Consider the following 27,125-nt stretch of genomic DNA (forward strand, 5'->3'; position numbering starts at 1 on the left):
GAGATTATTTTAGTTCATCTTGGTTATACTGTCGGAAAGACAAGTGTTTACCTCATCAAACCCAAAAAATGAAGATAATGTTTATTTAAAGCGCACAAGCGAATTCACCTTTTGTTTATTTCTTTGTTTCTTTTTAAGTATTCAATAAAACACAAGATGACTAGTCTGTCTATTCTCAATCATTCACCCCATTTTCTGTATACAGTAATGAGACTTGAGGTCCCGCCGGTTCCACCTTAAGCGCGGGCCCGGCCCCCGGGATCTCTCCCCCTCCAGCTGCGGGACTCGGTCGCCGCGGCTGAGCGTGAATGCTGGTGAGGAATGGGGGAAAGGAGTTAAAGTTCCGGTGCGAGCTGCAGTTTGACATTCAGCGTTCTTTTTTTTTTTTCCCCCTGCGTGTGTTGGCACGTTGTCTCCAACACGCCATCAGCAGCGGTCTGCACACTGGGTAAGGCTGGGACTTGTTTGTCAGTTTACTCTTTTTCTGCAGAATAACAAGTTGTTTTTATAATCAAGCCGAGACTGTGTGATTTCTCTGGAGGTCAGTGGAAAGGTCAGTTTCTGTCTGGGTTAGTTAAACATGAAAGTCAGCTGACCTCTGCGTGCCGCTGGGGTACAAAGTTATTGTCAGACCCCAGAACCCCAGCAAAAAAAGTCTCCACGAAAATAGTTCGTCTTGAAGTCTTTCATTTTTCAGCTGATCTTAAAATACAATTTTTTTGGACAGAAATTAATATATCGCGTTTATCATTTGCATTCATTAAGATTTAACACCATGAAATGCAAAATTTACATAGCAAAGTTTGTCCTGATCCTTTACTAGAGGATAATGTTGAGCAATTCCACAGATGAACTGAGTTACAGATTATTTAAAGCGTCTTATGTTGCAGCACTTCTACTCACTGATTCAGCACTTTTAAGATTTATTAGTCAACAAAATTAAGTCATAAAAAAATTATGAAATTATTTTTTTAGTTGTTAATAAAGTTAAATTGTGGGTGAAAACAGCTGTAACCAAAGTGGATTTTTTTTATTCGATTAAAGTCTCTTAATGAATCCCAGTCATATCTGATCTTAATTAACTGTCACAATAACTCAATAAACAAAGTACTGTATAAAGTCTGCTGGAGGAGGATAAATATAGGAAATGAAATGCGAAAGTGATGTTTTATTTTGCTCTTTGGATTACTGAGTTCAGTACGCATTAACTGTATTCAATATTTGATGCAACTGCCTCTGCGTCATTCCTTTGTTTACAACTAATGTAACCACATATTTGATCCAAGCTTAACTCTGCTGACTTTGTTTTATTCAGTGGGTTAGGTTCCAATCATTTGTACACTTATGGTGATGTGGTAACTACTTTGTTTACATATGGATGACAGGTAGTGCTGATTATTATTTCATCATCAGATTATGAGCCAATGTCAATGTGACCATTTTACTTGTTCAATTGTAATCAGTATTTTGTCTCTTGTTAGTGTAGCTCTGAGTTACAATGTTGGAGGTTAAACACGCGGAAGATCCTCTGTTCGCTCAAGAGAGTGAGGAAGGGTACAGGAACCCCACCGAGGTGAAGATGAGCCAGATCGTGCTGCCCTGTCATGCCAACCACTGTGGAGAGCTAAGTGCTGGACAGCTGTTGAAGTGGATGGACTCCACAGCCTGCTTATCTGGTAGGAAAACACCATAAAAACTCACTTTCAAAATAAAATGTAAGTTATAGATGAGTAGTTTTAATTAGATCACAGCATGTTGCTCATAATGTAATTATACTGTATCAGAAACTCCTCACATTTTTGTATATAACGCTGAGCGTACATCATAGTTGTCAAACAATTTCCTGTCCTGTATATTGAAGTGTTCTAGTTGGAACAATGGATACAAAGTCTAGCACTGGCGCTTCAGATAGTGTTTTTTGAGAGTGATTCTAGAAACGATATCTGATATGGCTTGCCTACTGATATGGTATGAGACTGACTAATTAATGTATACAGAAATTTATGATGACTGACACATTTATATCGTCATGGAGGCAACACAACATGCATTCATATATTTTAGTGCTGTGTAGACCACATGAAACAATAAAAAGTGTTTCTTTGTAAATGATCTTCCTGTGATAGATACTAATCCTGACAGAATCAGGAGGGGGTCCTGTTTTCTTTCCAGAGCTGAACAAAACATGTAGTTTTATGAAACATTTTACACATAACAACCAAGTACTGCAGTGATGTCTTCAGCTGCTTCAGGATTTTGTCATTTGTATTTTTCTTGTTTCCATGGTTACATGTTGAATTTTGATCCATTCTGTAAATTTAGGATCATTTTGTCTCAGATGAGAATTTCTGAGGCATAAAAATTGGTAGTTTTTCATCAAACATTATGCGTATATATACTGGAATAAACAGGGACAATTTGAATAATCATCATGATCGTCATGATCATTCTTCAGGGCAGCATGTTGGTGCAGTGGGTAGCTCTGTTGCCTTACAGCTAGAAGATCCAGGGTTTGATTCCACCTGAGGCCTTTTTGTATGGAATGTGAATGTTCTACCTGAGTCTGCCTGGGTTCTGACCTCCTACCTTATACATCTCCCCACTCAACATGAGTGGATTGGTCACTCTGACCATATAAATGGGTGTTTGTCTCTCTTGTAGCCCTGAAATCAAGTGACGGCTCATCTAGGGTGTACCCGGCCTCTGCCCATAGTCACATGGGCTAGGCTCCAGCATAAACTCAAGAACTGTATCAGGATGAGTGGCTGAAGAATCAATCAGTCAGTCAATTAACCTTTATTTATATTGCACTTAATCAGATCAGCAGACATGTCAAAGTGCTTTAACAGACAGAGGAGACACGATTACTGACTGTCTTGCCTTCAAGAAAGTGAATGAATGAATCATGCTTGGTCATCAACATGTCATCTCTCCTCATTCACAGGTAAATATATGTGTAATCTCTCCTCTCTCAGCAGAGAGACATGCAGGTTGTTCCTGTATTACTGCTTCTGTGGACGATATCCATTTTGAGCACACTATAGGGTAAGACATTATTCTCAAAGCAGCTACCAAGTCATTTCTTTAAGAGAATAACCATGTCACAGACACAGACCATATTGTGTGCATTTAAAATTGGGATAACCTAAAGAGTAATATGCAAACACACAAAATATGTCAGCACAGATAGTCCTCAACATGCGAACACAATCGGTTCCGAGAGATTGTTCTTAAGTTAAATCGTTCTTGTCATTATTTATTAAAGTTCAATCTGTAATTGCCAATTGATGTCATTTAAATGGCATTACTACCCTTAATACAGAAGTGCCATTTCGTAAGACTTACCAGAAATAATAACAGGACATAAACACAAAACATAAAAAAATAAAGTACAGGTATTTTTAAGTTAAGTTGTTCTCGATTATAAGTATTTAAAAAATTTACCAAAGGTGAATGTGAAATCATTACCAAAATATTCAAAATTGATGAATGAAAGCCTAATTAGTTTTTGAATACATGGGTTCATGTAAATAACTAATTAACAAATGCATTTATAGATGTCCTCATGGAATATTACTAACCTGCTGCTAAAGTGAAAGGTTGGCCCTTGATGTCTCCTGTCACTAACAGAGAAAAATAGACAAACTCATAGAATCAAGTGAACTTCTGTCATGGCAGAGATGTTCAGCTTGTGTTGATACCACAATCACTTCTCCATGTTGATAGTAAAGAGTGTCGTCTGTGTGCATCTACTTCAGGGTGGGGAAAGTAGTCAACATCATAGCCAAGGTCAACAGAGCCTTTACGTCCAGTATGGAGGTTGGTGTACTTTTTTTTTTCTGTCAGCATAGTAAATGGTCATTGTGCTTATACTTTGAATGAATAAATGAATGGATTCTGCTCATTTCAGGTGGGTATATTGGTGACCTGTGAGGACCTTTACACTGACAGCCAGTGGAATGTTTGCCATGCTTTTGCTACCTTTGTTGCCAGACGAACTGAAGCTGGGAAGGTAAGAGACAATGAGAAAAATCTGTGGAGGAGCATTTTATGAAAGCTGCTTCGTCATCCTGTCTGTCGGTGTGTGTGTGTGTGTGTGTGTGTGTGTGTGTGTGTGTGTGCGTGTGCATGCATCTATGTGTGCATGTGTGTGTGTTTACAGGTACAGCTGAAGCAGATGATTCCTCACACACAAACTGAGCAGATGGAGTACAGCCTGGCAGCAGAGCGGAGGAGGATGAGGCTCATCCACGCTGAGATCATTACAGACCTACTGAGCAGCAGCACAGCTCAACTGGGTACAGGCGCTAAAAATAGGGCTTCATAACACTGCTGTTGGCCAGGCGGCCGTGCCATTTGAAATGTGACTGACTAAAGCTCCTTTTTTGTACTCTGACCAGGAGAATGCCAGGAGTACCAGGATGCAGTGCCAGCCGAGCGGACGCGAGTGGAGAGTGTGGAGCTGGTGCTTCCCCCACATGCCAACCACCAAGTCAGCACCTTTGGAGGCCAGATCATGGCCTGGATGGAGAATGTTGCTACGATTGCAGCGAGGTGTTCAACAAGCTCATAGTCGAAAAGTTAAAGTTGAAGTAGTAATTTGACATTTTGAAGAATATTTCATGTAATTTCTTCCAAAGTTTGATGAGAGGATCAAAATTACAGCCAGCACTTTTTTAGACTCGCGTAAAGGGTGAATTTGAAAAAGCAGACATGGCAACAGGTTCTACTTATCAACACCTGTTTTAGTGCTGTTTTCACAAGATTTGAGAGCAAGGCTATGTCAATGCCAGAGAAATAGCAGTGATTATTTGTTATGTAATGCCTGAGCAGTGGATATATACAATTTCCTGCGGGATTAATAAAGTATCTATCTATCTATCTATCTATCTATCTATCTATCTATCTATCTATCTATCTATCTATCTATCTATCTATCTATCTATCTATCTATCTATCTATCTATCTATCTATCTATCTATCTATCTATCTATCTATCTATCTATCTATCTATCTATCTATCTATCTATCTATCTATCTATCTATTATGGCATGGTAGAGTCTCTGCTGAGAATAAATGTAGTAAATTGCTGGACGTGTTATACCTGGCATAAAAACATAGTTCAACAAAAGGAAAAAACCCTAATATCCATTTATTATACTTACTAAGTATTAACTTGGAATGAGCAAACATTAGAGATCATGTTAATCTCTTACTGTCACTGGTGAGGTTAGGACCCAATTACAGTACACCAGGGGACAAGTCCACATTCATAGTTTTAATCATCAAAAACCAGGTTGTTAAAAGATCAGGCAAGTAAAGGACAAACAGGCAAAAAAATTCCAGGAAGTCCAAGAAAGCTGGAGAGTAGGATGAGTCGATGACAATCTGGCAGCAAGCTGACGTCTAAGTAGAGCATAAGTAGGGTGGAACCTGGTGGGAGATGGGAAGCAGGTGTCAGAAACGAGTGGAAGTGAATTCAGGAAACAGAGGACTGGAGGGAAAACTGGAACTGGTACCATGACAGTTAGCATTTTGAGATGTAAGGCCTGGGTAACATCTATTTTAGTCTCAGAAATTCTAATAAGTTTTCTAAGACATTGTTTCTCAACTTGGGTTCAAAACGCTGACAAACAAATATCTTCAATATTTTTCTTTTATTCTCATCTAGTCGCTTGTGTAAGGCTCACCCCACCCTGAGGAGCATAGACATGTTTCATTTTCGTGGCCCTTCTCATATCGGTGATCGACTGGTGCTGAAAGCCATCGTCAACAACGCATTCAAGCACAGGTAGTTCTCTGAACATCACAACAAATCCTCATTCATACAAATGATAATAACTCATCTAACAAATGCTTAATCATTGGCAGTCTTAGCGGTTTTGTATTGTGTGTCTGTGAGCATTTGTTTTTGTGTCTTCCTACACGGCCTGCTCCAGCATGGAGGTGGGAGTGTGTGCTGAGGCCTACCAGGGTGGAGAACCTCTACGCCATATAAACAGTGCTTTTATGACTTTTGAGGTGCTGGACAGTGACAGAAAACAAAGAACGTTGCCACGGATACGACCTGAACCAGTGGTAAGTTTTCTAAGTGTTCTGTCAATGGGTCAAGTACCTTGATCTACAGTAAACGACAAGCTGCAAAAAAGCACATTTTGAGCACAAAGTTGACTGAATGAGAATTTTTTTTGCACAAATTTCAGCATAAGATTTTCACATGTTTTACAGGATGGAAAAAGACGTTATCAAGAAGCTATTGCCAGAAAGAAGATTCGTCTTGATAGGTCAGTACCCGTGAGAATTATTTCGCAGCCTACTGATGTATCAGAGGCCTGACACGGTAAATACTGTATGTATGCTGCTGTTGGTATAAACGTTGATCCATATGCAAAACATAAACCATATTTACTTTCTTCTGAAGGACTCACTACACTGTCATCTGCTTCCATTCTAAATTCATCCAGTCTCCAACAGGAAATGTATGGCATAAAAATGGCTGCCCTCAAACATTTAAAATGTAATTGTTTCTCCTTCGACACATACTCTACCTTTCCACCATCGTTCATGAAATTCTGTTAGTAGTTTAAGCAGAATTGGTAAAAACACTAAAAGTAGCCCAATGTTTAGCTGTTAAAGGAACTGAACAAATATCACAGATCTATCTCCATCTGGATTAACTCCTGTGATGGTTGCTGCCATCAATTCTGTCATACCTGTCTATCTCAGAAAAAAAGGTTGACAACCTGGCAGCAAAAAGTGGCTTCACTAGACGCTTCACACCAACTGTCAATGTGTTGCAGTGCTCTCAAGTTTCCTGCACCTGTAAGCCCAAGGCCCAGTCACAGACTGCAACATCCCGCAACACCCCTGAATTCAAAATTTTACCCTGACCTACTTTCATAGGTCAGGGTCATTTGATAAAATACCCATAATCCAACATGTAACTGGTGCATTCTATTCTATTTCCAGGATAGAAAATATCTCAGACCATAGATCAGAGCATTAGCTTTGATCTATGGTCTTAAGTTGGCCTTCTCCCACGTCTCTCTATCTTGTCAAGTTCCTGAGTGTACAAAAATTGAAATTTGACCTAGTTTTCTCAGGGTCATCATCTCATTTTCATCCCCTTTGCTTCCAGAGTAATGTGCTTTTTGTTTCATCTTTCTATCTGCAACGGTTGTGAAGATGTTTGGTGGATGGATGAACACACAAACGCTGACAATTACAATACATAACTCTTTTGCTGGATGTAATAAACTGGTATTACACACAGACACAACAGAATATGTGGCCGATGTACCACTGAGTTACATCGGCCGGGGATGTAACTCAGTGGTAGAGCGCGTGCGTCAAGCCAGTGTCAACCTTAGGCCAGTCCCAAGCCCGGATCCTAGATTGTAGAACATATCACGTTATGAAGTAGTGGAAGTCGTCACAGCTTTGTTTTTCCAGTGCAGTTCTACAGAATCCATTACTTATAATATTCTGCAGCAGCACATGACTTGGCAGAACAGTATCAGAGCTGACCAGACTCGTACAGGCTGGCAAGAATAATATATTCATTGTTCAACTGTGAAATGTCCAGCCTCCAGTAACCTATAATCTTAGTGTTGTAGTTGATAACCAAATGTGGTGAGTCATTCTTAGAATGAGAACAGGTTCACAGTAACCTGGTTTTCAGATGGTTCTGTTGTCCCTGAATCTGAATTTCTGTGCTCTGCATGATTTACAGAAAATACATTATCTCCTGCAAGCAAACAGAAGTGCCTCTGTCTGTTCCATGGGATCCAAGTAACCAGGTATTGCAATATCAGGCAGGGGTATGTAGATTTAGCAAGGCTTATTAGATATTACCACTGCATGCGAGAAATGAAGAAGCCCCGTGTTTTTCAGATGTACCTGAGCTACAATAATGTATCTGCCCTGAAACTAATGGATACCAGAAACAACTGGGTATTAACCACAGAGAAGAACAAGGTCAGTATCGCTTGTATTTGCATTGTAAGACAGAGCTTGTGAAACTAATTACTGTTGCCGTAATGCTACCATACATCATGATTTATTTATCGGACAGGTCTGGTTGGTGCATGTCACATAACTTATGGAATTAATCAGAATGTCGGAAAATACTGCCTGAAGCAGAATTTTAATTAAACTTTACTCACTGATCCCCACCTTCTTTTTTGTGAATGTGCTCCATTCTTAGGTCAGGTTGTACACACTGGAGGAGAATGGCACGCTGTGTTTTAAGGTGGAGAAGTACGTCAATGTGCCAGCAGAGCAGACATTCCATCTGCTTTCAGACCTGAGGAGGAGAAAGGAGTGGGACCAGCACTATAAGTCAGTAGCATACAATCACCAGAATAATCTGAAACGATACCCTGATGTTATTCTACATTTTCCTTTTTGTGCGCAAACCAAAATCCAGCGATGTTTCTTTTTGAACATCTTTCTCTTGTAAGCAATGTGTTCTTTTACAAAAACCTACAGAATTACCTACAGTATTTGTGTTTAAGGGTAGTACGGCAATGTGAGACATAAAGCTAATTCAGTTTCACACCTTTATATCTTCATCACATACCCTGTGCTCCTTGTCTGTAGGGAGTGTGAGGTGATCAACGAGGCGGATGAGGAAGACACCATTTACCGTGTAGCCACACCATCTGTCAGTAAAGGGGGCAAAGGCAAGGACTTTATCTTACTGGCATCTCGGAGGAAGCCATGTGATACCAGGTGTTGTGACATGCTACATAATAAATACATTGCTGATTTTGATTCTTTCCCATTCTATTCCTATTTCTTATTCCACCTTATATTCCACCTCTATGTTAAATTATTGTGTCACTGTGTCCTGGTTGTTCTTTCATAAAGTCTCATGATGTTATCCTGGTTTGTCCTGCTCAGTGATCCATATCTGATTGCTCTGCGTTCTGTCACGTTGCCTACTCACCCTCCCACCGAGAACTACACCAGGGGAGAGGTTCTCTGTGCTGGTTTCACCATCTGGGAAGAGTCCACTACTGTCACCAAGGTTGGTCTGATTAAAAACAAGCTGTTAAGCAATCATGGATGCTATTGGTACTTTCCTGCATCCAAACAAGCAAAATATAAATGCTAAACTAAAGCCAAGCAATGGACAGATGCAGTGTTTTTGACGCTACATGACCCATGTGTTTTATTTCAGATCACCTACTACAACCAGGCCACGCCGGGTGTCCTTCCCTATATCTCCACAGACATCGCCGGCCTCTCTTCAAGCTTTTACAGCGTCTTTTCTGCCTGTAGCCATTTCCTGGAGGCCAACAAGGACAGCACGGATGTTCTGTCACCCTCCCCTCCTCTCTTAGACCCTCAGGGCTAAGATCATCATTCTGATTTCACATTATTTCATGTTGTGGAGATGCCTGAAGTCTGGAAGAGCCCTGACTTAGATGACAGTTTAAAGGAATTTCTGCAGTAGATTGGTAGTTTTTGTTACGTCTTTAAACTTGAGATGTCATTGTTTGACTGTCTGTTCTGGAAATGAGAGATATTCTACTTTTAAAAAAATCTTAAAGAAATCTAGCTTGAGATCTTGCTTCATAATTTATTAAAGAACTAAGAAGCAAGAGTGCACAATGTTTATGACTGTCTTGTGGAGCCATTAAGGCTGCTATGCTAATTTATGGAGAAATACATTTTGATACAGAATAAACATCAAACAAAATTTCAACAATCTGTCAGGAAAGATAAAAGTAGTCCAGACTGAGATGCTTAAATCACTTTCTTCTTGATTCATTCATTCATTTCCCCTTGTTCCGATATAGTTCATTTCTACCTCAGAAATAACGTTTTTATTTTTTGATTAAGAGTTGAAATGTAAGTGAACAAAGATGCAAATTAAAGAGAATAGGTCTGTGAATGATGGTCATTTTTTTGCTGTTGTATTTGGTGTTCACCTTTCTCACCCTGCATTTTTACTAGTCTATATGATCATTTTTTGCACAGGAGTAAAAGAAGTCAGTTTCCTGTTGTATTTCACTATAATTGGTGGTTTTAATTTACGGTAGCAGTGGAGTGGAGCGGTGTAGCCCCAGTTAATTACTTGGACACTCATATACTGGAAATGTATTTCCCCATTTAGCAAGGAAACAAGCAATAAAAATATAAGAGATTGGTATATCTATCCATTCATTTATTTATATCCACTTTGTGGGTCACAGGTCTGCCAGAGCCTATGACAGGTGGCTACAGGGACGGAAAGCAGGGTACACCCTGGATAAGATGCCAGCTCATCATTGGGCCTAGAATGATATAGTTTTGCTGATTTTATGCCATTTCTAATCTGGTTTTTAAAGTTTATTGTTTTCCTCTGTCCTGCATTTAACTTATAAGCAACAATACAGTAAATGTAAGTAATATAGAACAAATATCATATAACAAGTTGGATAAGTCTGTTTCAGTATAATATAAGATATAAACTTAAATTATAGTAGTAATTTTCACATAAAGGAAATATAAAATATAAATGAAGTACTCATGATTTCCTTTCTCGCTGACTCGCCAAATCCTTGGTTTTAAAAACTGTTGGGACTTGAATCACTCTGGGTTATACACTGCTTTGATCTGACCTTTGCATGGTTCTTGTAATATATTCATTATTTAACACATATATGAAAATAAATTTAGATTGAATGACCTTATTCTTGCAACGTCCGTGTAGAAAAAATGTTAATAACAAGTAGATCGTACTCAGGTGGTATCTAGATAACAGCAAAACGGCAGAAACCCTGTTTGAGAAATACATTGAGTTTATTTCCTCATACCATTGAAATTCTATGTAATAGTCACTTTTTTTTATCTGTTACTAATGACAAACTGCAGCTGAGTCATAAGCAATTCAAGAAAATCAGTGTTGAGAGTGTGTTCAAAGTACAGCATTCAAACACACATGTTGTTTCTCACATTCCAGAATGTAAAAAGATGCTATCTCTCTAAAGCAGACTGAAGACTCCTTAAAGCCTGCAGTTAATCCATCCAGTAGCTCCGCTGTCATAGGCCTGGATTGCCGGGGGAACCTCCCTCTCCATCCTATTCTCTATCTCTATATACACATTTCATAAATACATGCCCCTATTTTCCTTTCTTCCCCATAGTAGGTTGCTCTCTCTCTTGTGTTGTCGTTCCATCTGTTTTAGTCTGCAGGTCCTTCTGTCCCTGGAGCTGCAGAACCTGGACCAGTGACGGTCGCTCCTTGATGCACATCATCAGCCCAACTGTTATCATCCCTGCAAGCATTAGAATCTATATTTTTAGTACAGTATTTACTGTACAGCAGCTCTCTGTAATCAGAGGCTTCATCAGCAGCTTCCTCTACGTACTATGAAACTGCATATATTAGCAACTGCATTATATCTGATCCTGTTCTCGTCTTTCGGTCCTTCACCCTCCTCCTGTCTCTTTCCTTTCCTCTGGTTTCTGTCTCCCTATCTGTTATTCTGTTTTTTTGTTTGATAAATGTTGAAAGGGTAGATGTTTCTTTGTTCAGAAAATGCACAGTATTATTTAAAATCCTCTTTACGGGAATCTCTTTTGGATTTTTTTTTTGTCTACGTGATTATTTTGTATTTTGACTTTAATGAATAAATGTGATGTTAAATATCAAATCAAAATCTCTCTCTCCATCCATCAACCACTCCACCCTGCTCAAGATTTCTGCGTGTTAAAATGAAGATTTTCCTTCCCTCCGTCACCAATGTTCTTGCTCATGTGGGACAAGTTGGGTTCCATATCAGCAGCTCTTTCCCTGATCTACTTGGAAAGTGCCTTGTTATAACTTTTACTTGTGATCTAGCATACCTGCATTGAATTAAACCTTGTTTATCCCTTAACAAGCTGTATTATATGTCTCTCTCTCTCTCATTTTACCACTCCTGCTTGTATATGTGATTTGTGAGGAATGCCGCCAAACAAGAATGTGCTCCCATCCAGCAACCTCTCTATGAATAAAAAAAAGAAAAAAGGATTCGTTTGTAATTGAAAGCCAGCGCCTGAATTTTGATTCCTACTATGGTGAAGGCCAATTCTACGAACTCTCCCTCTCTGATTGGTTAAAATCTGTCACCTTGGCTCGTGGGATTGGTCAGATAGAACTTTGAGGGCGGGCGTATGACATGGCACAAACCATAGTACAAAGACGTCAAATTCTGCGCATGCGCATCTTGTGTAAGATTCTACGCATGCGTAGAATCAAGGTACACAAAGCGATACAACTTTCAGTGCGACCTGAGCCGCAGACCCAGCTCACCTGTCTTTACTACAGGACGACATAGAAACGACAGTATGAATCAGGAATCTAGCAGAAAGCTACGAGCTGCCACAGCAGAAAAACTAAAGAAATTTAACTCCCTGAGAGGTGAGTCTCACCTCCGCTGTGTGACAGCTCACTGTGTACGTACCTGTTGTATTTAATGCCATTAACAGCTGATTTGTCCGTGTGGAGACCGGAAGCTGCTGCCGGGACAGTTCTGGGACGTGGTGACTGTGACCGCGGCGGACGAGCAGCAGAGAGAATCCTACCAGCTGCAGATCACAGAGAAAGTTGACAAGAAAGAAATTCCTCTGGGAATTGATTATAAAGTCTTCGCAGATCCAGCTGGCAGTAAAATAGGTACGTGATTCCGATTTTTTTAAATTTATTTTTTAAATGCACTTCTTTACAGTGGAGGGTGTTTATTCTAAAGGTGATGTTGTGTCTCCAAGGCAACGGGGGCTCCACTCTGTACGCACTGCAGCGGTTACAGGACATCTATGGGAAGGCGTTTAGCACCCTGAGGGTCATCATCATCCATGCAGGTTTGGGCTTCAAGTGGTTTTCCTGTTGCTGTTAAGTTTTTCTTTATTGCAAAAAGTGCACACACAAATACAGCAAATGTAAGAACCCTTTATTACATTATAGCATGTAATACTAAACATGTATAACACTGGTGAACAATAGCAGGGACAGGTTAAAAGGATTGTGTGTGTGTGAGATGGAGGGAGTGTGTAAGTGTGTGTGAGTGCATGTCATGTTAATATAAATTAGTAAATTTTAAAAAAGTCTCGGGTCCAGAAATTGGCATCGGTAGAGATTGAAAGGTCTGACTCCCATTTGGCAGATGGTCCGCTCATACTTTTGTTTGTTTGTATCAATATCTTATAGATGTTAGATATGAACCTTTTTAGAAGATGTTATGTTCATAAGCTGTGAGACAGATGTAGAGAGTTCTAAGTTGGGTGATAGGATATTTAATGTGGGTTTCATTATTGATTTACTCTGCAGGTACTGTAAGAAGTATTTGTTGTTCATGTCAAATTTCTGGACCATTTCTGCAAGTGTGGAGAATCTGCCATCGGTGAACAAGTGTTGTAGATGTGTAATACCTTGGTTTTTCCAAGTGCTGAAATGAAGTGATCTTTTGTTGCTAGTAAAATCTGGGTTGTTCCAAATTCAGGTGAATTCTGAGAGGGAGTGCTTTGTTTTGGTAATAGTGACAAGGGGTCTTCCTTTCTCTTTTTTTGTGACTACCGTGTCAAGCATTTATTAGTTCATCTTTTTTCTTGATTAATCAATTCTTTTGGTTTATAAATAATCTGAAGCCCAGTTTGTCATCTTGAAATTATGCTATCTTATGGTTTTAATGCTACAAATCAAATTTAGACACAGACAGTAAAACTGGCCTAAAAACAAACAAGCGTATCGTCCACATGATTTGACAGTCTGTCATCTCTACCCTCTGGCTGACAGAACGGTGGTAGAGGCCTCATGGAGGCCTTGAAAGAAAGTCACAGTCGACCAACCATTTTCCCTGACTGGGTTGAATGCTAATGTTTCAGTATTTAAATCAGTGTGCATGTTTGTCACGTTACTTCTTCTCGTCCCGTCACTCAGGAGGATGGAGTCAGCGTTTACCCAGTGCTAGCGCTCTGGGGAAGATCTTCACTGCCCTGCCTCTGGGAGATCCTCTGTACCAGATGCTGGAGCTCAAACTGGCCATGTACGTGGAGTTCCCGTCCCAGATGAAGCCCGGTGTACTGGTCACCTGCGCAGATGATATTGAGCTCTACAGTACTGCAGAAAATGAGAGCATTAGGTTTGACAAACCTGGCTTTACCGCTTTAGCTCACCCTTCACCGCTATTAATTGGGACAACTCATGGCGTGTTTGTTTTAGATCCATTTGAAATGTCTACCAACTCTGACATGGCGACCCTTCCCTGCATGCAGTTTCTCCACAAACCAAGCATCAGTAAAATGCGAGATAGTGGAGCTGTTTTTAAAAGTCCGAGTGGTTGTTTTCCTCTCTCTGATGCTGAGTTTGTCTACACAGACAGCACCTATTATGTCGACTTTGAGACCGTCAAGTCTCTTCTTAATGTGCTGAAGCATTTGGGGCCTCTGGACTGTGAGATAGACGCATACGGCGACTTCCTTCAAGCTCTGGGTTCTGCGGCCACAATAGATTACACCAATAACACTTCGAATGTCACCAAAGAGGAAAGAAATCTGGTGGAGATCCGTCAAAAGATCTTCAATCTTTTAAAGGGGACACCCCTGAATGTCGTTGTCCTGAACAACTCCAAGTTTTACCATCTGGGAACCACATCTGAGTACTTGTTTCACTTCACTGAGGATCCGGTGCTGAGGAACGAGCTCGGTTTGCTTTCGTTTGCCTTCAGTGTACAAAAGAATGAAAACTCAGAGTCTTCCTTGGGATGCTGTGTTATGTATAGCATCTTTGATCCTGACTGCACTGTTGAATCCGGTTCGGTGGTGGAGTACTCCAGACTGGGAGCAGGAGTCTCTGTAGGCAGGAGCTCCATCATCAGCGGCTGCTGGGTCGGTCCAGGCCTCTCGGTTCCTGATGCAGTCTTCATGCATTCACTTTGTGTGAATCACAAGCAGCAAACTCGCTTTGTTACTGTCATGTTTGGCATTAATGATAACTTGAAGCGCACCGTGGAAAGTCCTGCATCTATGAATGACTTAAGCTATTTTGGTTTCAGTCTGACAGATTGTCTGACCCGCTGGGGGCTGAAAAAAGAAGACCTGAGGTTCTCCAGCAGTGCATCCAGTTGTTGTTTGTGGAAGGCCTGTTTGTTTCCTGTTTGCACTGAACCACAAAGCTCATTCTTGATGTCTCTTCAGATGCTCTGGGCCATCATGAACAAATCTACATTCACCTTACCAAAAGACACACCTTTGATATCCATGGAAGAGTCCTTACAGTGTAAAAATCTGGAGGAGATGTTGAAGTTCAGGAAGGGACTGTATAATGAGATCAAACAGAAACACTTGAACTAATGGAGTTTACATTTTAACTCAGACTTTTTTTGTCTTGAAGTTGAGCACAGGATCTCGCTGGTTGTGTGTGTTGTATATTATCTGTTGACACTAATAGTGCCATAAATGACATTAAGATGGAGACAGTGGTCTCAGTATCACTGTGTGTGACTACAGTGTACTTTCTCAGGACTTCTTCTCTTGCACGTGAACTGTACTTCCTGTGAACTGTGCATGCACTTATGCCTCCGCTGGGATGATTTGCACAATCCATAATCAGACCAGATTTTTTGCACATTCATACTATACTATGCAGGCCCTTTATTTTTAGAAAATTTACAGGGATATACAGTCATGCATGTCCGTCTGTTTGTCAGAAAACATTTTTTTGTGCAAACTTTGAATGTGCATTATCAGTGTCAAATAGTTTTGCGTTTTATTTAGATGTTTCTAAAAAGGCTTTCTAGTTTTCAATGGGAAAATGATTTATGGAGACTTGTAAAGTTGTTGGTTGGTTGGTCTTTTTATATCATATGAAAGTGTCGTAGAAATGCTCTCGTCTTACATTGCTTTGTTGGTTGTTGGGGAATGAGACATGGTGGAGAGGCTTTCCATTAGGTTTAAACAGATTATTATTGTTGTTATTTTAAATACTCTTTCTAGTAATCAATGCTTTATTTCAGATAATTATTTTATATTTCTGGGAGCCATAGAAGTGGCTCACTGCTCCTCAGGGATGGGTGTAATGCACTATAGTTTCACTACATTGTGCTGTGTAAAATGCTTTGTATTGAAATAAAGCAGCTATTTCTTTTAAAATGTCCTCTGTGATTGTACTGCACACACACACACACATGCACACACAGACACACACACAAACACACACATAATCATTTGTGCACTTATTCTTTAGTTGGATGAAACTCAATTCCTTCCTCACTCCTAAATTTAATTAGGACTTCAGAAATGATGTTTTGCTGCAGACTTTAGTCCTTGTGAGGATTACTGGTCCTGGTGACACCAGATCTCAACTGAAAAAGTCCCAGTAGGTACACGGTACATATACATGCAGTCATACTGTTACACACACCCATGCCTGCATTCAGAGATCAGTTGTCGTAGTTGTGAGGCATTCCACTCAAATGTGTTTATTTTTAGCCCACAGCCATGATCCCCTTTATCTGGACTTCTGGACCTGTGTAATTGTGGTAGAGACAGAGAAAGAGATTGGATTGCTTCTACTCTAGTAAATCAAACTACGTAGCACCTATTACAAGAAAAAGACTACATCAATGGGAAATTACAAATCAAGACCCTCCCAGACGTGTACAGGTAATTTCTTGTTTGTGGTTTTGAGATTGTTTTCTTATGTCATGTATCCATCGTGGTGGGAACCAGGTTTGATGTGAAGAAGGAAAGCCTGGAGAGGTGGGCTTTCCTGTTAGCTGAAATCCAGGTTTCACACGTGATGTCCAAAAGCAGGGCTTAAATACAGAACAACATACACTCCTTCAGATAAATTTAAGATACATAATCATGCATATTGGCAATTATATTGAACTGAAGGTGAATGAAGGAATGAAAGTGAATGATTGTTTAACTCTGATGGTGGGGTTGTGAAGACGAGTGGAAGAAGAAGGTGGGCGAGTCATACTCTGTGATCATCGAGAAGCTGGATGACGACTTCCAGCTCAAAGACAGTGATTTGGCCGACCTCAAACTTGCTTTCAGGTGATTTTTTTTTTCACTCCGTGTGAATAATAGTGTCTATATTTATTGCGCATGTTCATGATAACAATACTTTCCTCAGGCTACTTATGTGTCAGTCGTTTATCATGGGCAGAGGATGGTGATTTCCTGTTGATTTTCTGTTCCTAAGCTCTGATGAGGCTTTTCAGAAGGTGAATGTGAGCTACCGAACAGAGAAGGGGCTGTCGCTGCTCCATCTCTGCTGCGCATGTGGAGGTATGCATGATTACTGGAGTCTATTAATAACTGCCTGACAAAATGTGACAGTGAAAGGAAGGATTACAATGGACTGACTGGTAGTATTGTCTGAAGATGACCTTAAACATACAGTCAGGCAGAAAATAAACCGACCAGTAGATTTTAAATAAACACTATACACAGAACATAAACAATATGCTGTTTTTCAATGTTGTTCACTAATGAATACAGTTTCTTCTGTGTTTGACTTTTTTTGAATATCATTTCATTTAATTAACATTTTACCTGCTCATAATGTTGAATCCATGTGAACAGGAAACAAGGCCCATATCCGTACCCTGATACTCAAAGGCCTGCGCCCTTCTCGTCTGTCCAGGAATGGATTCACTGCGCTCCACATGGCTGCTTACAAGGTGATGAGAATCAAAGATCACTGAATAATAATATGAACTATTGTCTTATCTTTATTCAGATTGTGTTGGTATGTCGTGAAGACATTTTGCCACATGGTGGAGTGCAAGTACAAGAGCTGTATAATGATGTACTAGAGGCTGGTGGCTGCTATGAACGTGTTTGGATGTTTCTTTACCACAGGATAACGCTGAGCTGGTGACAGCGCTCCTCCATGGGGGGTCAGATGTGCAACAGGTGGGATACGGCGCCCTGACTGCCCTGCATGTGGCCACACTGGCTGGGCATCATGAGGTGAGAATTGAGTTTCCTATTGCCTGCACCTGCAGACTCTCCATTGCCTTTGCTCCTTTATAAATTGTATAAAATATTTAATTCCAACAGGCAGCTGATATTCTCCTGCAGCATGGAGCTAATGTGAATGTTCAGGATGCTGTGTTTTTTACTCCACTGCACATTTCTGCCTATCACGGCCATGAACAGGTATATTGCTCTAGTAGTCACTGGTTAAAATGACACAGATCAGAAAATCCCGTCTGAAACTATTTTCTCTCGAACCATTCAGGTGACAAAGCTGCTGCTGAAATTTGGGGCAGATGTGAATGCCAGTGGTGAGGTGGGGGACCGTCCGCTGCACCTGGCTGCAGCCAAGGGTTCCCTCGGCATTATCAAACTGCTGATGGGGGAAGGAAGCAAAGTTGAAGGTGAGACCTGAATTTCCCTATATTAACTTTAAATTCACTGAGGCATTGTTGTTACATTCTTTACTTTCCTAGGGTGCTAGAACTGTCTACATCAATAACTGTTCCAATCTCCTCCATCAGTTAATGCTCAGGATAATGAGGATCATGTTCCTCTTCACTTCTGCGCCCGATTCGGTCATCATGAGATTGTGCGCTTCCTCCTTCAGGGCAACTTCCAAGCACAGCCTCACTGTATCAACATCTACGGGGACACACCTTTACATTTGTACGGGTTTTGCTTTTTTTTCTTTTTTTTTTAACTTAGTTTTTATTCAACATTGTACGTGTTTTTCAGTAGTCCTTTACAAGGTTTGGTGAATGACATGGTGGGTCTGAAGTGCTGTATCGTGTTCCAGGGCCTGCTACAACGGAAAATTTGATGCAGTAAAGGAGATTATTCAACTGTCTGGCACAGAAAGTCTGTCAAAAGAGAACATATTCAGCGAGACAGCTCTTCACAGGTAGTCCCTCCCATACAGATGCATATGAGCATCATTTAATCTCAAGATTCATGTTAATGAGTCTTGTGTCACAGCGCGTGCACCTATGGGAAGGACCTGGAGATGGTGAAGTTCTTGTTGAGCCAGAACGCCATGAACATCAACCATCAGGGCAGAGATGGACACACAGGTGACTGTTGATACCTTTCAAAGCAGCTGTATTATTATTATTATTTTTATCATAACTTAATTTTATTGAGAATTAATAATTGCTTTCCCATCACACAAAAATGTCAAAACCTTTGGTGTTAAATTACTGTTAACAGAAGTATTTTGTTGCTTGGCTTGTTGATTGGACAAAAAACATGTCACATTTCTGGATTATTCTATTCATCAATGCTTCATATATTGTGAGAGGCAAATAAGACACAAATTCATCAAGATAACCAGCAGATTATTGCATATTGAAAACAATTCTTAATTGCAACTGTGACATATATGGCAATACTTTTAGTTCTTGTATCATCAGTAAAGAATGACCCTAATGTCTCCAGCTCTGCACAGTGCCTGTTTTCATGGCCACATCCGCCTGGTGCAGTTCTTGCTGGACAGCGGAGCTGACATGAACCTGGTTGCCTGTGACCCCAGCAGGTCCAGCGGGGAGAAGGATGAGCAGACCTGCCTGATGTGGGCTTATGAAAAAGGTCTGCTTGTGTGAACGTGAGCCTAGCTGTCAGGTAAGCTTTGATGGAAATCAATAACACCACTGCTGTGTTTTTCTGCCCAGGTCACGATTCCATCGTTACTTTACTGAAACACTACAAACGGCCAGATGAGGCCCCCTGTAATGAGTACTCGCAGCCAGGAGGGGGTGAATATTGTTACCAGAACTAAAAATCGAGTCCTTTGAAAGTTTATGAATATGCTTCTGAATGCGGTTCTCTTTCAGATGGGTCCTATGTCTCTGTTCCGTCTCCTCTGGGAAAGATCAAAAGCATGACTAAAGGTGCTGTGAAGCCCATACTTTACATCACCTTCCTTTAGAAGCATTTGCAGCAAACGCTGTAATAGCACGGTCATATAGAATAAAAGTTCTCCTCCAGTTGTAGACAGGTAAATGAACAAACAAACAAACTCTACATTGAACCCTAGTCATCATCTGTGTATTAATTGGTCTGAGCCTTCAGAATAACACATGAAATACAAAATAATATACTGAAGTATGTAGATTAACCTGGAAAGATTACACAAAAAAAGACTTGACTTTCGTTATGGGCAATAATGTTGTAGCCCTTCAATGATTCCAAAGATGTTGTTTATTTCCAGAGAAAGCAGAGGTCCTCCTGATCAGGGCCAGCCTCCCATCTCATTTCCACCTTCCGCTGTCTGAGCTGGAGTTCAGTGAGATGATCGGATCGGGTACCTGTGTTCATAACGCCTGTTTTATGTTTAAACAAAAGGCTTCAGGTGAACTTCAATTTACTCAAGCATCAAATCTGCTTCATACTCAGGTTCCTTTGGAAGAGTCTACAAAGGCAAATGCCGAAACAAAATTGTTGCCATAAAACGGTGAGTCCATTTTATCAACCTTTTTGCATTCCTTCCCTGGGAAGAGGAAACCTGATGGGTCATTTAACCCCGCTGTGGTGTGTAGGTATCGAGCCAGCACGTACTGCTCCAAGTCGGACGTGGACATGTTCTGCAGGGAGGTGTCCATCCTCTGTCGTCTCAATCACCCCTGTATCGTCCAGTTTGTGGGCGCGTGTTTAGATGACCCCAGTCAGTTTGCCATCGTGACCCAGTACGTCTCTGGAGGCTCCCTGTTCTCTCTGCTTCATGAGCAGAAGAGGTGAGGAGGTGTGTTTTACCAGATGAAGCTAACAGTGTGTGATCACCCTCACCTCACACACAAACCTCTTCAATTTTGGACTTCCCTGCCCTGTTTTTTTCCTTTGGATGCTGATTCTTAACCTCAAAGTTCTGGGTTTGAATGCAGCCAGAACACTTTGCTTTGTGTTACACAATTCTTCTTCCATGTCTCTTCTGGCTCTCTCTGGCTTCCTCCCAGCTCCGACAACTACTTTAAGTGAATTCCCAACTGACTGTAGGCGTGTCAGTGATTGATTGTCTATCATGTGGCCCAGCGATGCTCTGGCAATGCTTCCGGGACGTACCCTGCTTCTCGCCTCTCGTTGTCTCGTCTTCAAATAAAAATTATGGCTGGATGATTAAAATTATGGCAGGAGAACATTAGACTTACATAGAAATATGTTTTCACAGTGACATTTTAAATTATTTCCGAAATAAGTGATTAATCTATTTGTAAAACAATCACAAAAAATTGTATTTCTTTACTTTTTTTTATTTTAAGACATGACATAAGGATTCAGAAAACTGTGATGTGTCTGCATTTGCTGTTTTAAACGGCTGTGCAATAAAGTGGTGACTTATCCAGAGTGTACCTGGCCTCTGCCCATAGTCAGCTGGGATAGAGTCCAGCGTAACCAGTGACCCAGTTACAGATAAGATGAAACAATTACGGCTTTGTCAGATTTAAAAGATTTTTGTTTGCTCACCCTCATTGTTTGCACAACTCAGTGGTAGACATTGAGCTACTATATTATTGTTGCTGTGCTTATTTCTTATTTTTGGTCCATCATATATGTAAATGCAGGACCACATAATGCAACGCACTGCCTGAAACTACAACCTGGAGCCCTTAGGGATATGTTATTATTGTTGTGTTAGATTCACATGACATATTCAAAGTATTCCTGTTAAGTTAAAGCTAAACTCAACTCAAGTGAAGGTTCTTCTGTTTGGTACCAAGAGGTGCAAAAAAAAATCATTTCCTTTGACATCATGTTTGATTGTTCACACTTCACACTTACCTGAATCCTGATCAAACCATCTTAAGGAGTTACTCAGTGTCTGACTACAACATGTTTGCACAGCATATTTGACTATTTAGGGCAACAGTCCTCTTTGGAATTGTCCTCTCACACATTGATCCACATGAAGTGTTTTGCAAACGGTGCTGCCAGGTGCTGCCTTTATGGACTGTCCTATTGATCTGTGTAAAGTGCTGTGTGTGATTGGCAGGTACCATTGATCTGGAAGTAAGTGGCTGCTCCTTTAATGATGTGTCAATGGACAGGCTCATCGACTTGCAGTCCAAACTCATCATTGCCATTGACGTGGCGAAGGGCATGGAGTATCTGCATAATCTCACCCAGCCTATAATCCACAGGGACCTCAACAGGTGGGTACCGAAGTAGTAGCATCTGTGCTGGGAGGTATTGATAGGCTGGAATAACTGTTGTCGTTACTGATATGTTCCCTGCAGTCATAACATTCTGCTGTACGAGGATGGACATGCGGTGGTGGCAGATTTTGGAGGTGAAAGAATTTTTCAATTTTTTAATGTAATGAACAAAAAAAAAAAAATCTGTATTGGAGTTCAGTTTTATTAAAATATGGAGAACAAGAACATTAATTGAAAGTACTTGTACTTTTGTCTGTTTTTCTGTTGTTCTGTGGTCTCATTTGATACGACCAGTCGCTATTGATGGCTAATCTCATTCTGCCTTAATAGTTTTCTTTTTAACGTCTGTAGCTCCTCTTAAATATTGTCGATTAGTTTCACCTTCAATGTTTGTACTCAGTACGGTATAATATCACCCTTCCTCTGCAGAATCAAGATTTCTCCAATCCGTCGACGAAGATAATATGACCAAACAGCCAGGGGTCAGTGCTCTTTCTTACTTCTGATTTAGTTCATACAAAGAGACGAATAATGCATATTATTATTAAAGAGTTTTGTAGGAGATCAAGCCAGTGTTTCTTGTGACTGTCAGCATCAATCACTCACCATCTTAAAAAACTGCCTATACGAATGTTATATCTCAGTGTACTGACTCAGCACTACTCGCGGTGCTTAGGCTGCACTTTGCTATTAATTGTGTTACATCTCTTGGGATCTACCAGTTATGAGGAAGTGCTTAAGCTCACTGGTTAGGACAACAGTGTTCATGTCAGTAATTGGGCCTCACTCTGTGTTTCCGAGCGTCTGTGTGACAATTGATTGCTTTGAATCACAAGAATGTTATAATCTTGGTTCAATGCATTTTTTTCCTTATGTATTTCTGTTTATCTGTACACGTTTCTGTGTCTGCGTGTTGAATAGAACCTGCGCTGGATGGCTCCTGAGGTGTTCACACAGTCAACTCGCTACTCAGTGAAGGCAGACATGTTCAGCTACGCCCTGTGTCTGTGGGAGCTGCTCACCGGAGAGATTCCCTTTGTTCACTTAAAACCTGGTACTTCAGTGATGAGATAAAGAGTTGGTATGACAAATCACATTGTGAGTCAGGTGAGGTGTTAATGGATTGTAAGAAGAACCATCATTAATCAGGTGCGTTATAAGGTGAACAAAATGTATAATCCTGTTTTTGTATTCAGAATTTTTCGAGTACTGTTGACCTGGAAAGTAATTTAAGCAGGCAACAAAATACTTTTGGTGAATTTAATGTTAGACATAAAATAAAAGACGGAACAAAATGCTGTCAATCAACTTTAGATTGTTTTTCCATATAAAATTTTTAATGTTTTTTTCTAAAAATCTCCTTCCGTCCTCAGCTGCTGCAGCAGCAGACATGGCGTACCACCACATCCGGCCTCCTATTGGCTATTCCATCCCCAAACCCATCTCTGCACTTCTGATGCGAGGCTGGTACGCCTCCCCAGAGGTAACTGATGCGATTTGAAATTTGTTATCATTTAATCTGATTAGCTATGAAACAGTAATATTAACATCAGGTTAATCAAGTCTGTTTTATACAACGATGCATGGCTCATGGTTTCAAACTATAAAATCACACTGTGGTTTTTCCACCTTATTAGCCATTTAGACAAAGAGGAAATTGATGCTGACTCAGCTGCATCAGCAAGCGCGTGTGTCGCTGATGAATAGCACTAGCATGTCCCCGGTTAATACAAGATTGCAGTCTTTTCACATTTAGCGGCAATACCTGACCATGAGTGATCCTCCCTTGGCGCTGCCATGTTCTATTATTAGCAAGGCCTTTTGTTCTTGGCCTCATTAAGAGGAATTACAACACAGCCAAGCATGTTAGCACAGTTCTCCCTCTGCGCTTCATGCAGTTCTTGTTTGTCACCTCGTTGCTCGCTCCCTCGGTGATAGTTTCATCCCCGGTACAACCACATCAACACACTTCCTTTAATGAGACTGAGATTTTAATTGGACGTCACAAAGTTTCATGTGTACAAATAACTCATGGTGCCTCAACTGCACAGTACAGCAGCTCCTATGAGGTTCGTAAGTGGAACATGCTGCACTGTGTTTACAGGATTTGCAGTGCACGATGTATTTGTTAAAGCCGGAGAGAATGAAAGATGCAGCATAAGCAGGATGTACATAATTGCTGATAATTATAATAATATGTTATAATTGTGACATCAATGTCAGACATTTCCAAATCACCTCACACAGATAGTATCCTGAGTGACATGTTTTTTTATTCTGATTTAATTTTTACGGCACAATCTAATGTTTCATGTGTTCCTGCATGGAGGCAGCACACTGACAGGCCGTCACAGTTGTCTGAGGAGGTCATGTATAATTGAGTAGCTCTTACTGAGAACTGTTTGTTCTTTCTGTGGGTGGACCAAAATGTGTTCAACCTGTACAGAGTTAGAATATGATTTGTCTGTCCCTGATAGATCTTACTGTTCAGGACTCAAACAAAAATATTTATTTAAATTTTCTTGTCTCTTCAGGACAGACCTGAGTTCTCTGAGGTGGTTTCCAACCTGGAGGAATGTTTGTCTAATGTTGAGGTGCTTTACATTTCACGTATTGTAACCCATTTAACACTACAGCACATAACGTGTGTGTGTGTGTGTGTGTGTGTGTGTGTGTGTGTGTGTGTGTGTGTGTGTGTGTGTGTGTGTGTGTGTGTGTGTGTGCGTGTGTAACGTGGCAGCTGATGTCCCCTGCCTCAAGCAACAGCAGCGGCTCCCTGTCGCCCTCCTCTTCCTCCGATTGCCTGCTTGGGCGAAGCGGCCCCGGCCGGAGCCACGTGGCTGCCCTGCGCTCTCGTTTTGAGCTCGAGTATGCCCTCAATACTCGCGCCTATGCTTTCTGGACTCAGAGGTAAGACAATCAAGCACCACCACAGATGAAAAAAAGGTCTGGAGGGACGGAAGGAACATTTACTGTATCAATGAAACTCAGCCCATAAACCTGATGTTAGTTAATCAGGACTGGGATCAGCCTAAGCTGTTTTTACAGGGTTTTCAAATCCTATTGGGTCTTTCAGACTTAGTTGCCAGGCAACAATTATGGCTGTGAACAAAAGAGAAAGAAATGTTTAAAAACAGTATAATGATTGGCAGACAGTTGCCACCAAATGAATCTGGGATAAAACTGTCTTTATAGTCGTCACTGTAGACAGAGCACATAATATTTCTAGGTCATTTACACTGTTATTAATCTCTGCACCATGTGAACGACCTGATGGTCTTGGTTTTAAGAGCTTTGTCTGTTAACGTAATTCTCAAAGAGGATGTTCAGTTATCTGTTTCAGGCTTTATAGTCTCACATCACGATCATCATACAGTGTAACTGGGGAGGACCGAGTTCGTAACGACTGTTCTCAGTGAACGCTGTGTCTACCAGTTCAGATGCTTACTACTACAGTGAGGAGTTGCTTAGATACCAAACAGGATACAATGCAATAAAACATGCATGGCTTTCTGACCTATGAGGACGACCTCCATCAAACGCCTGGACACAGTGATCCCACAAACAGGAGGAGTTGTTGTGTTGTGACCATGACTTTCTAATTCCCTGGTCCTTCTTCGATGGATGTAGAACTTTATCAGTTTTCACAAATCAAAGATCCGTTGTGAACGTTAATTCCTTTCATCTGTGTGTTCTATGCCATCTATTTTGTACACTGTAAAACAAACAAAGAAAAGTTGGAGCAGCATTGTATTTGTTCAGACAACATGTATTGAATTTCCTGTTTATATGTGGAGCACTATAGGGTACACTACATTTGTAATCTATCATTCATTTTTAGTGGATTAATGTGGAAGGGATAGTTTAATATGTATGTATTTATTTTTTAGTGAACGCCGCCGTGCGTCTGCAGGACTTTCATTGGAGGAACTCAGAAGGAACATGCAGTTGTCTCCTATTGATCGAAATGGTTTGTTTGCAGAATGCATGGTGCCGTATACCGTCAGAGTAACTGTGTTTGCAGAACTTACAGTGAGTGGATCGATTCAAACTGAAGGTTGGGTTCTTGTTTATGTTATGCAAGAATTTTTTTTTAATGTTTTTTTTAGCTATCCCCTTAATTTTCGGTACAGTATATCTATTTGTTCATTGTCTTTGTCAGAGTGAAATCTAAAAACGAACTAGGCTTTCCAAATAGTATGAAAAACAGGACTTTTCTGTACTGTTTCAGGCACACAATCACATAGTCACAACAAGGCAGTCAGAGACTGCAACATCTATCTGACAAGTACATAGTTTTGACCTTTCAGGGTAGGTCAAAGCTATGCACAAGCTTTGACCATAGATCAAAGCTAGTGCATAGGTAGATCAAAGCACTAGCTTTGATCCGTGGTCTTATACTGGCCTCCCCCTTCTTCTTCTCTGTCTGTCCCTGAGCGTACCAAAGTTTGAATTTGATCTTCTAAAAGCGTTAGTTGTTGCCTTTTAACTGTTAATTCATGACTGTGACCTTTATTCACTCATGAAGTAACAGCTGGGTTTGGTTTGTCTCTTTCAGGGTACGTGTCCGATCCCATGAGCACCATGAGATTCTGTTCATCTTTCAGCAACAGCGGCAGCTTTGAGGAGAGTAACTAACCTTTTGACTGCTTTGACGTCTTTTCTAGTACTATTGCATTAATTAATTCATCAATATATTTGACATTTTATTTTAAGCAAGGCTGTAGAGACGGATGATAGAGGATGCTTTAATCGAATTGGTTTCATTTGTTCTAAACTGTTTTTTTCTAAGACTTTGTTAAGGTTTTTAATTATTGTAATAAAATTTGTAATGAGTTTCACATAAAGTGACTTTCATGTTCAGCTTTGTGATTAGCATGAATCTCAAATAAAAGCTTTGACAAACCTGTAAATGTTTGCTGGAACTCAAAGAGAACACATCTACCAGAAAGTCATCCTCTATGCTGCTGTTTTTATTGTGGCCAGTCAACACGATTGTACACAGAAACCAAAGGAAC

General features: G+C 40.5%; 3 protein-coding genes across 11 annotated transcripts; all 3 read left to right on the top strand.

The window, feature by feature from the left end:
- Positions 1-284: 284 nt before the first annotated feature.
- acot11b (acyl-CoA thioesterase 11b) lies at positions 285-10,147 on the top strand. 3 transcript variants are annotated; one of them, XM_068318494.1, is made up of 16 exons: positions 285-448; positions 1,482-1,676; positions 2,979-3,045; positions 3,759-3,819; positions 3,911-4,012; positions 4,163-4,298; positions 4,401-4,554; positions 5,673-5,792; positions 5,941-6,079; positions 6,230-6,285; positions 7,734-7,800; positions 7,895-7,978; positions 8,208-8,341; positions 8,603-8,734; positions 8,906-9,032; positions 9,186-10,147. In XM_068318494.1, the coding sequence occupies exons 2-16, from the start codon at positions 1,499-1,501 to the stop codon at positions 9,360-9,362; spliced, it is 1,734 nt and encodes a 577-aa protein (XP_068174595.1). In that variant the 5' UTR covers positions 285-448; positions 1,482-1,498; the 3' UTR covers positions 9,363-10,147. The 3 variants fall into 3 exon arrangements, with proteins under 3 accessions (XP_068174595.1, XP_068174593.1, XP_068174594.1); XM_068318492.1 differs by having other exon boundaries at positions 2,976-3,045; positions 9,186-10,146; XM_068318493.1 differs by having other exon boundaries at positions 1,487-1,676; positions 2,976-3,045; positions 9,186-10,146.
- Positions 10,148-12,247: 2,100 nt separating this feature from the next.
- Positions 12,248-16,076, top strand: fpgt (fucose-1-phosphate guanylyltransferase). 2 transcript variants are annotated; one of them, XM_068319922.1, is made up of 4 exons: positions 12,248-12,395; positions 12,483-12,650; positions 12,743-12,835; positions 13,911-16,076. In XM_068319922.1, the coding sequence occupies exons 1-4, from the start codon at positions 12,323-12,325 to the stop codon at positions 15,320-15,322; spliced, it is 1,746 nt and encodes a 581-aa protein (XP_068176023.1). In that variant the 5' UTR covers positions 12,248-12,322; the 3' UTR covers positions 15,323-16,076. The 2 variants fall into 2 exon arrangements, with proteins under 2 accessions (XP_068176023.1, XP_068176024.1); XM_068319923.1 differs by having other exon boundaries at positions 12,257-12,650; positions 12,724-12,835.
- A 416-nt stretch (positions 16,077-16,492) lies between these two features.
- On the top strand, positions 16,493-26,985 carry tnni3k (TNNI3 interacting kinase). Of its 6 annotated transcripts, none has more exons than XM_068319916.1 (25): positions 16,493-16,633; positions 16,924-17,032; positions 17,181-17,266; positions 17,564-17,661; positions 17,843-17,953; positions 18,044-18,142; positions 18,225-18,363; positions 18,484-18,628; positions 18,759-18,863; positions 18,938-19,032; positions 19,397-19,546; positions 19,630-19,713; positions 19,792-19,848; positions 20,169-20,261; positions 20,354-20,411; positions 20,497-20,691; positions 22,000-22,104; positions 22,189-22,241; positions 22,537-22,589; positions 23,029-23,161; positions 23,481-23,590; positions 24,642-24,701; positions 24,848-25,017; positions 25,998-26,164; positions 26,666-26,985. In XM_068319916.1, the coding sequence occupies exons 1-25, from the start codon at positions 16,594-16,596 to the stop codon at positions 26,743-26,745; spliced, it is 2,595 nt and encodes an 864-aa protein (XP_068176017.1). In that variant the 5' UTR covers positions 16,493-16,593; the 3' UTR covers positions 26,746-26,985. The 6 variants fall into 6 exon arrangements, 5 of the variants coding, with proteins under 5 accessions (XP_068176017.1, XP_068176018.1, XP_068176019.1 ...); XM_068319917.1 differs by having other exon boundaries at positions 25,998-26,139; XM_068319918.1 differs by having other exon boundaries at positions 25,998-26,077.
- Positions 26,986-27,125: the final 140 nt, after the last annotated feature.

Source organism: Antennarius striatus, chromosome 7 (genome assembly GCF_040054535.1).
Source record: "Antennarius striatus isolate MH-2024 chromosome 7, ASM4005453v1, whole genome shotgun sequence".
Taxonomy (NCBI): Eukaryota; Metazoa; Chordata; class Actinopteri; order Lophiiformes; family Antennariidae; genus Antennarius; species Antennarius striatus.

Excerpts from the sequence above, each read along its gene's own strand:
- fpgt (XM_068319922.1), top strand. The coding sequence starts at position 12,323 with ATGAATCAGGAATCTAGCAGAAAGCTACGAGCTGCCACAGCAGAAAAA. Across the intron at positions 12,396-12,482 it reads GAAATTTAACTCCCTGAGAG|ACCGGAAGCTGCTGCCGGGA; the intron begins GTGAGTCTCACC and ends GTCCGTGTGGAG. Across the intron at positions 12,836-13,910 it reads GGTCATCATCATCCATGCAG|GAGGATGGAGTCAGCGTTTA; the intron begins GTTTGGGCTTCA and ends CCCGTCACTCAG.
- acot11b (XM_068318492.1), top strand. The coding sequence starts at position 1,499 with ATGTTGGAGGTTAAACACGCGGAAGATCCTCTGTTCGCTCAAGAGAGT. Across the intron at positions 3,820-3,910 it reads CCTTTACGTCCAGTATGGAG|GTGGGTATATTGGTGACCTG; the intron begins GTTGGTGTACTT and ends TGCTCATTTCAG. Across the intron at positions 7,801-7,894 it reads CATGGGATCCAAGTAACCAG|ATGTACCTGAGCTACAATAA; the intron begins GTATTGCAATAT and ends CGTGTTTTTCAG.
- tnni3k (XM_068319916.1), top strand. The coding sequence starts at position 16,594 with ATGGGAAATTACAAATCAAGACCCTCCCAGACGTGTACAG. Across the intron at positions 18,629-18,758 it reads GGGGACACACCTTTACATTT|GGCCTGCTACAACGGAAAAT; the intron begins GTACGGGTTTTG and ends ATCGTGTTCCAG. Across the intron at positions 25,018-25,997 it reads TATGCTTTCTGGACTCAGAG|TGAACGCCGCCGTGCGTCTG; the intron begins GTAAGACAATCA and ends TTTATTTTTTAG.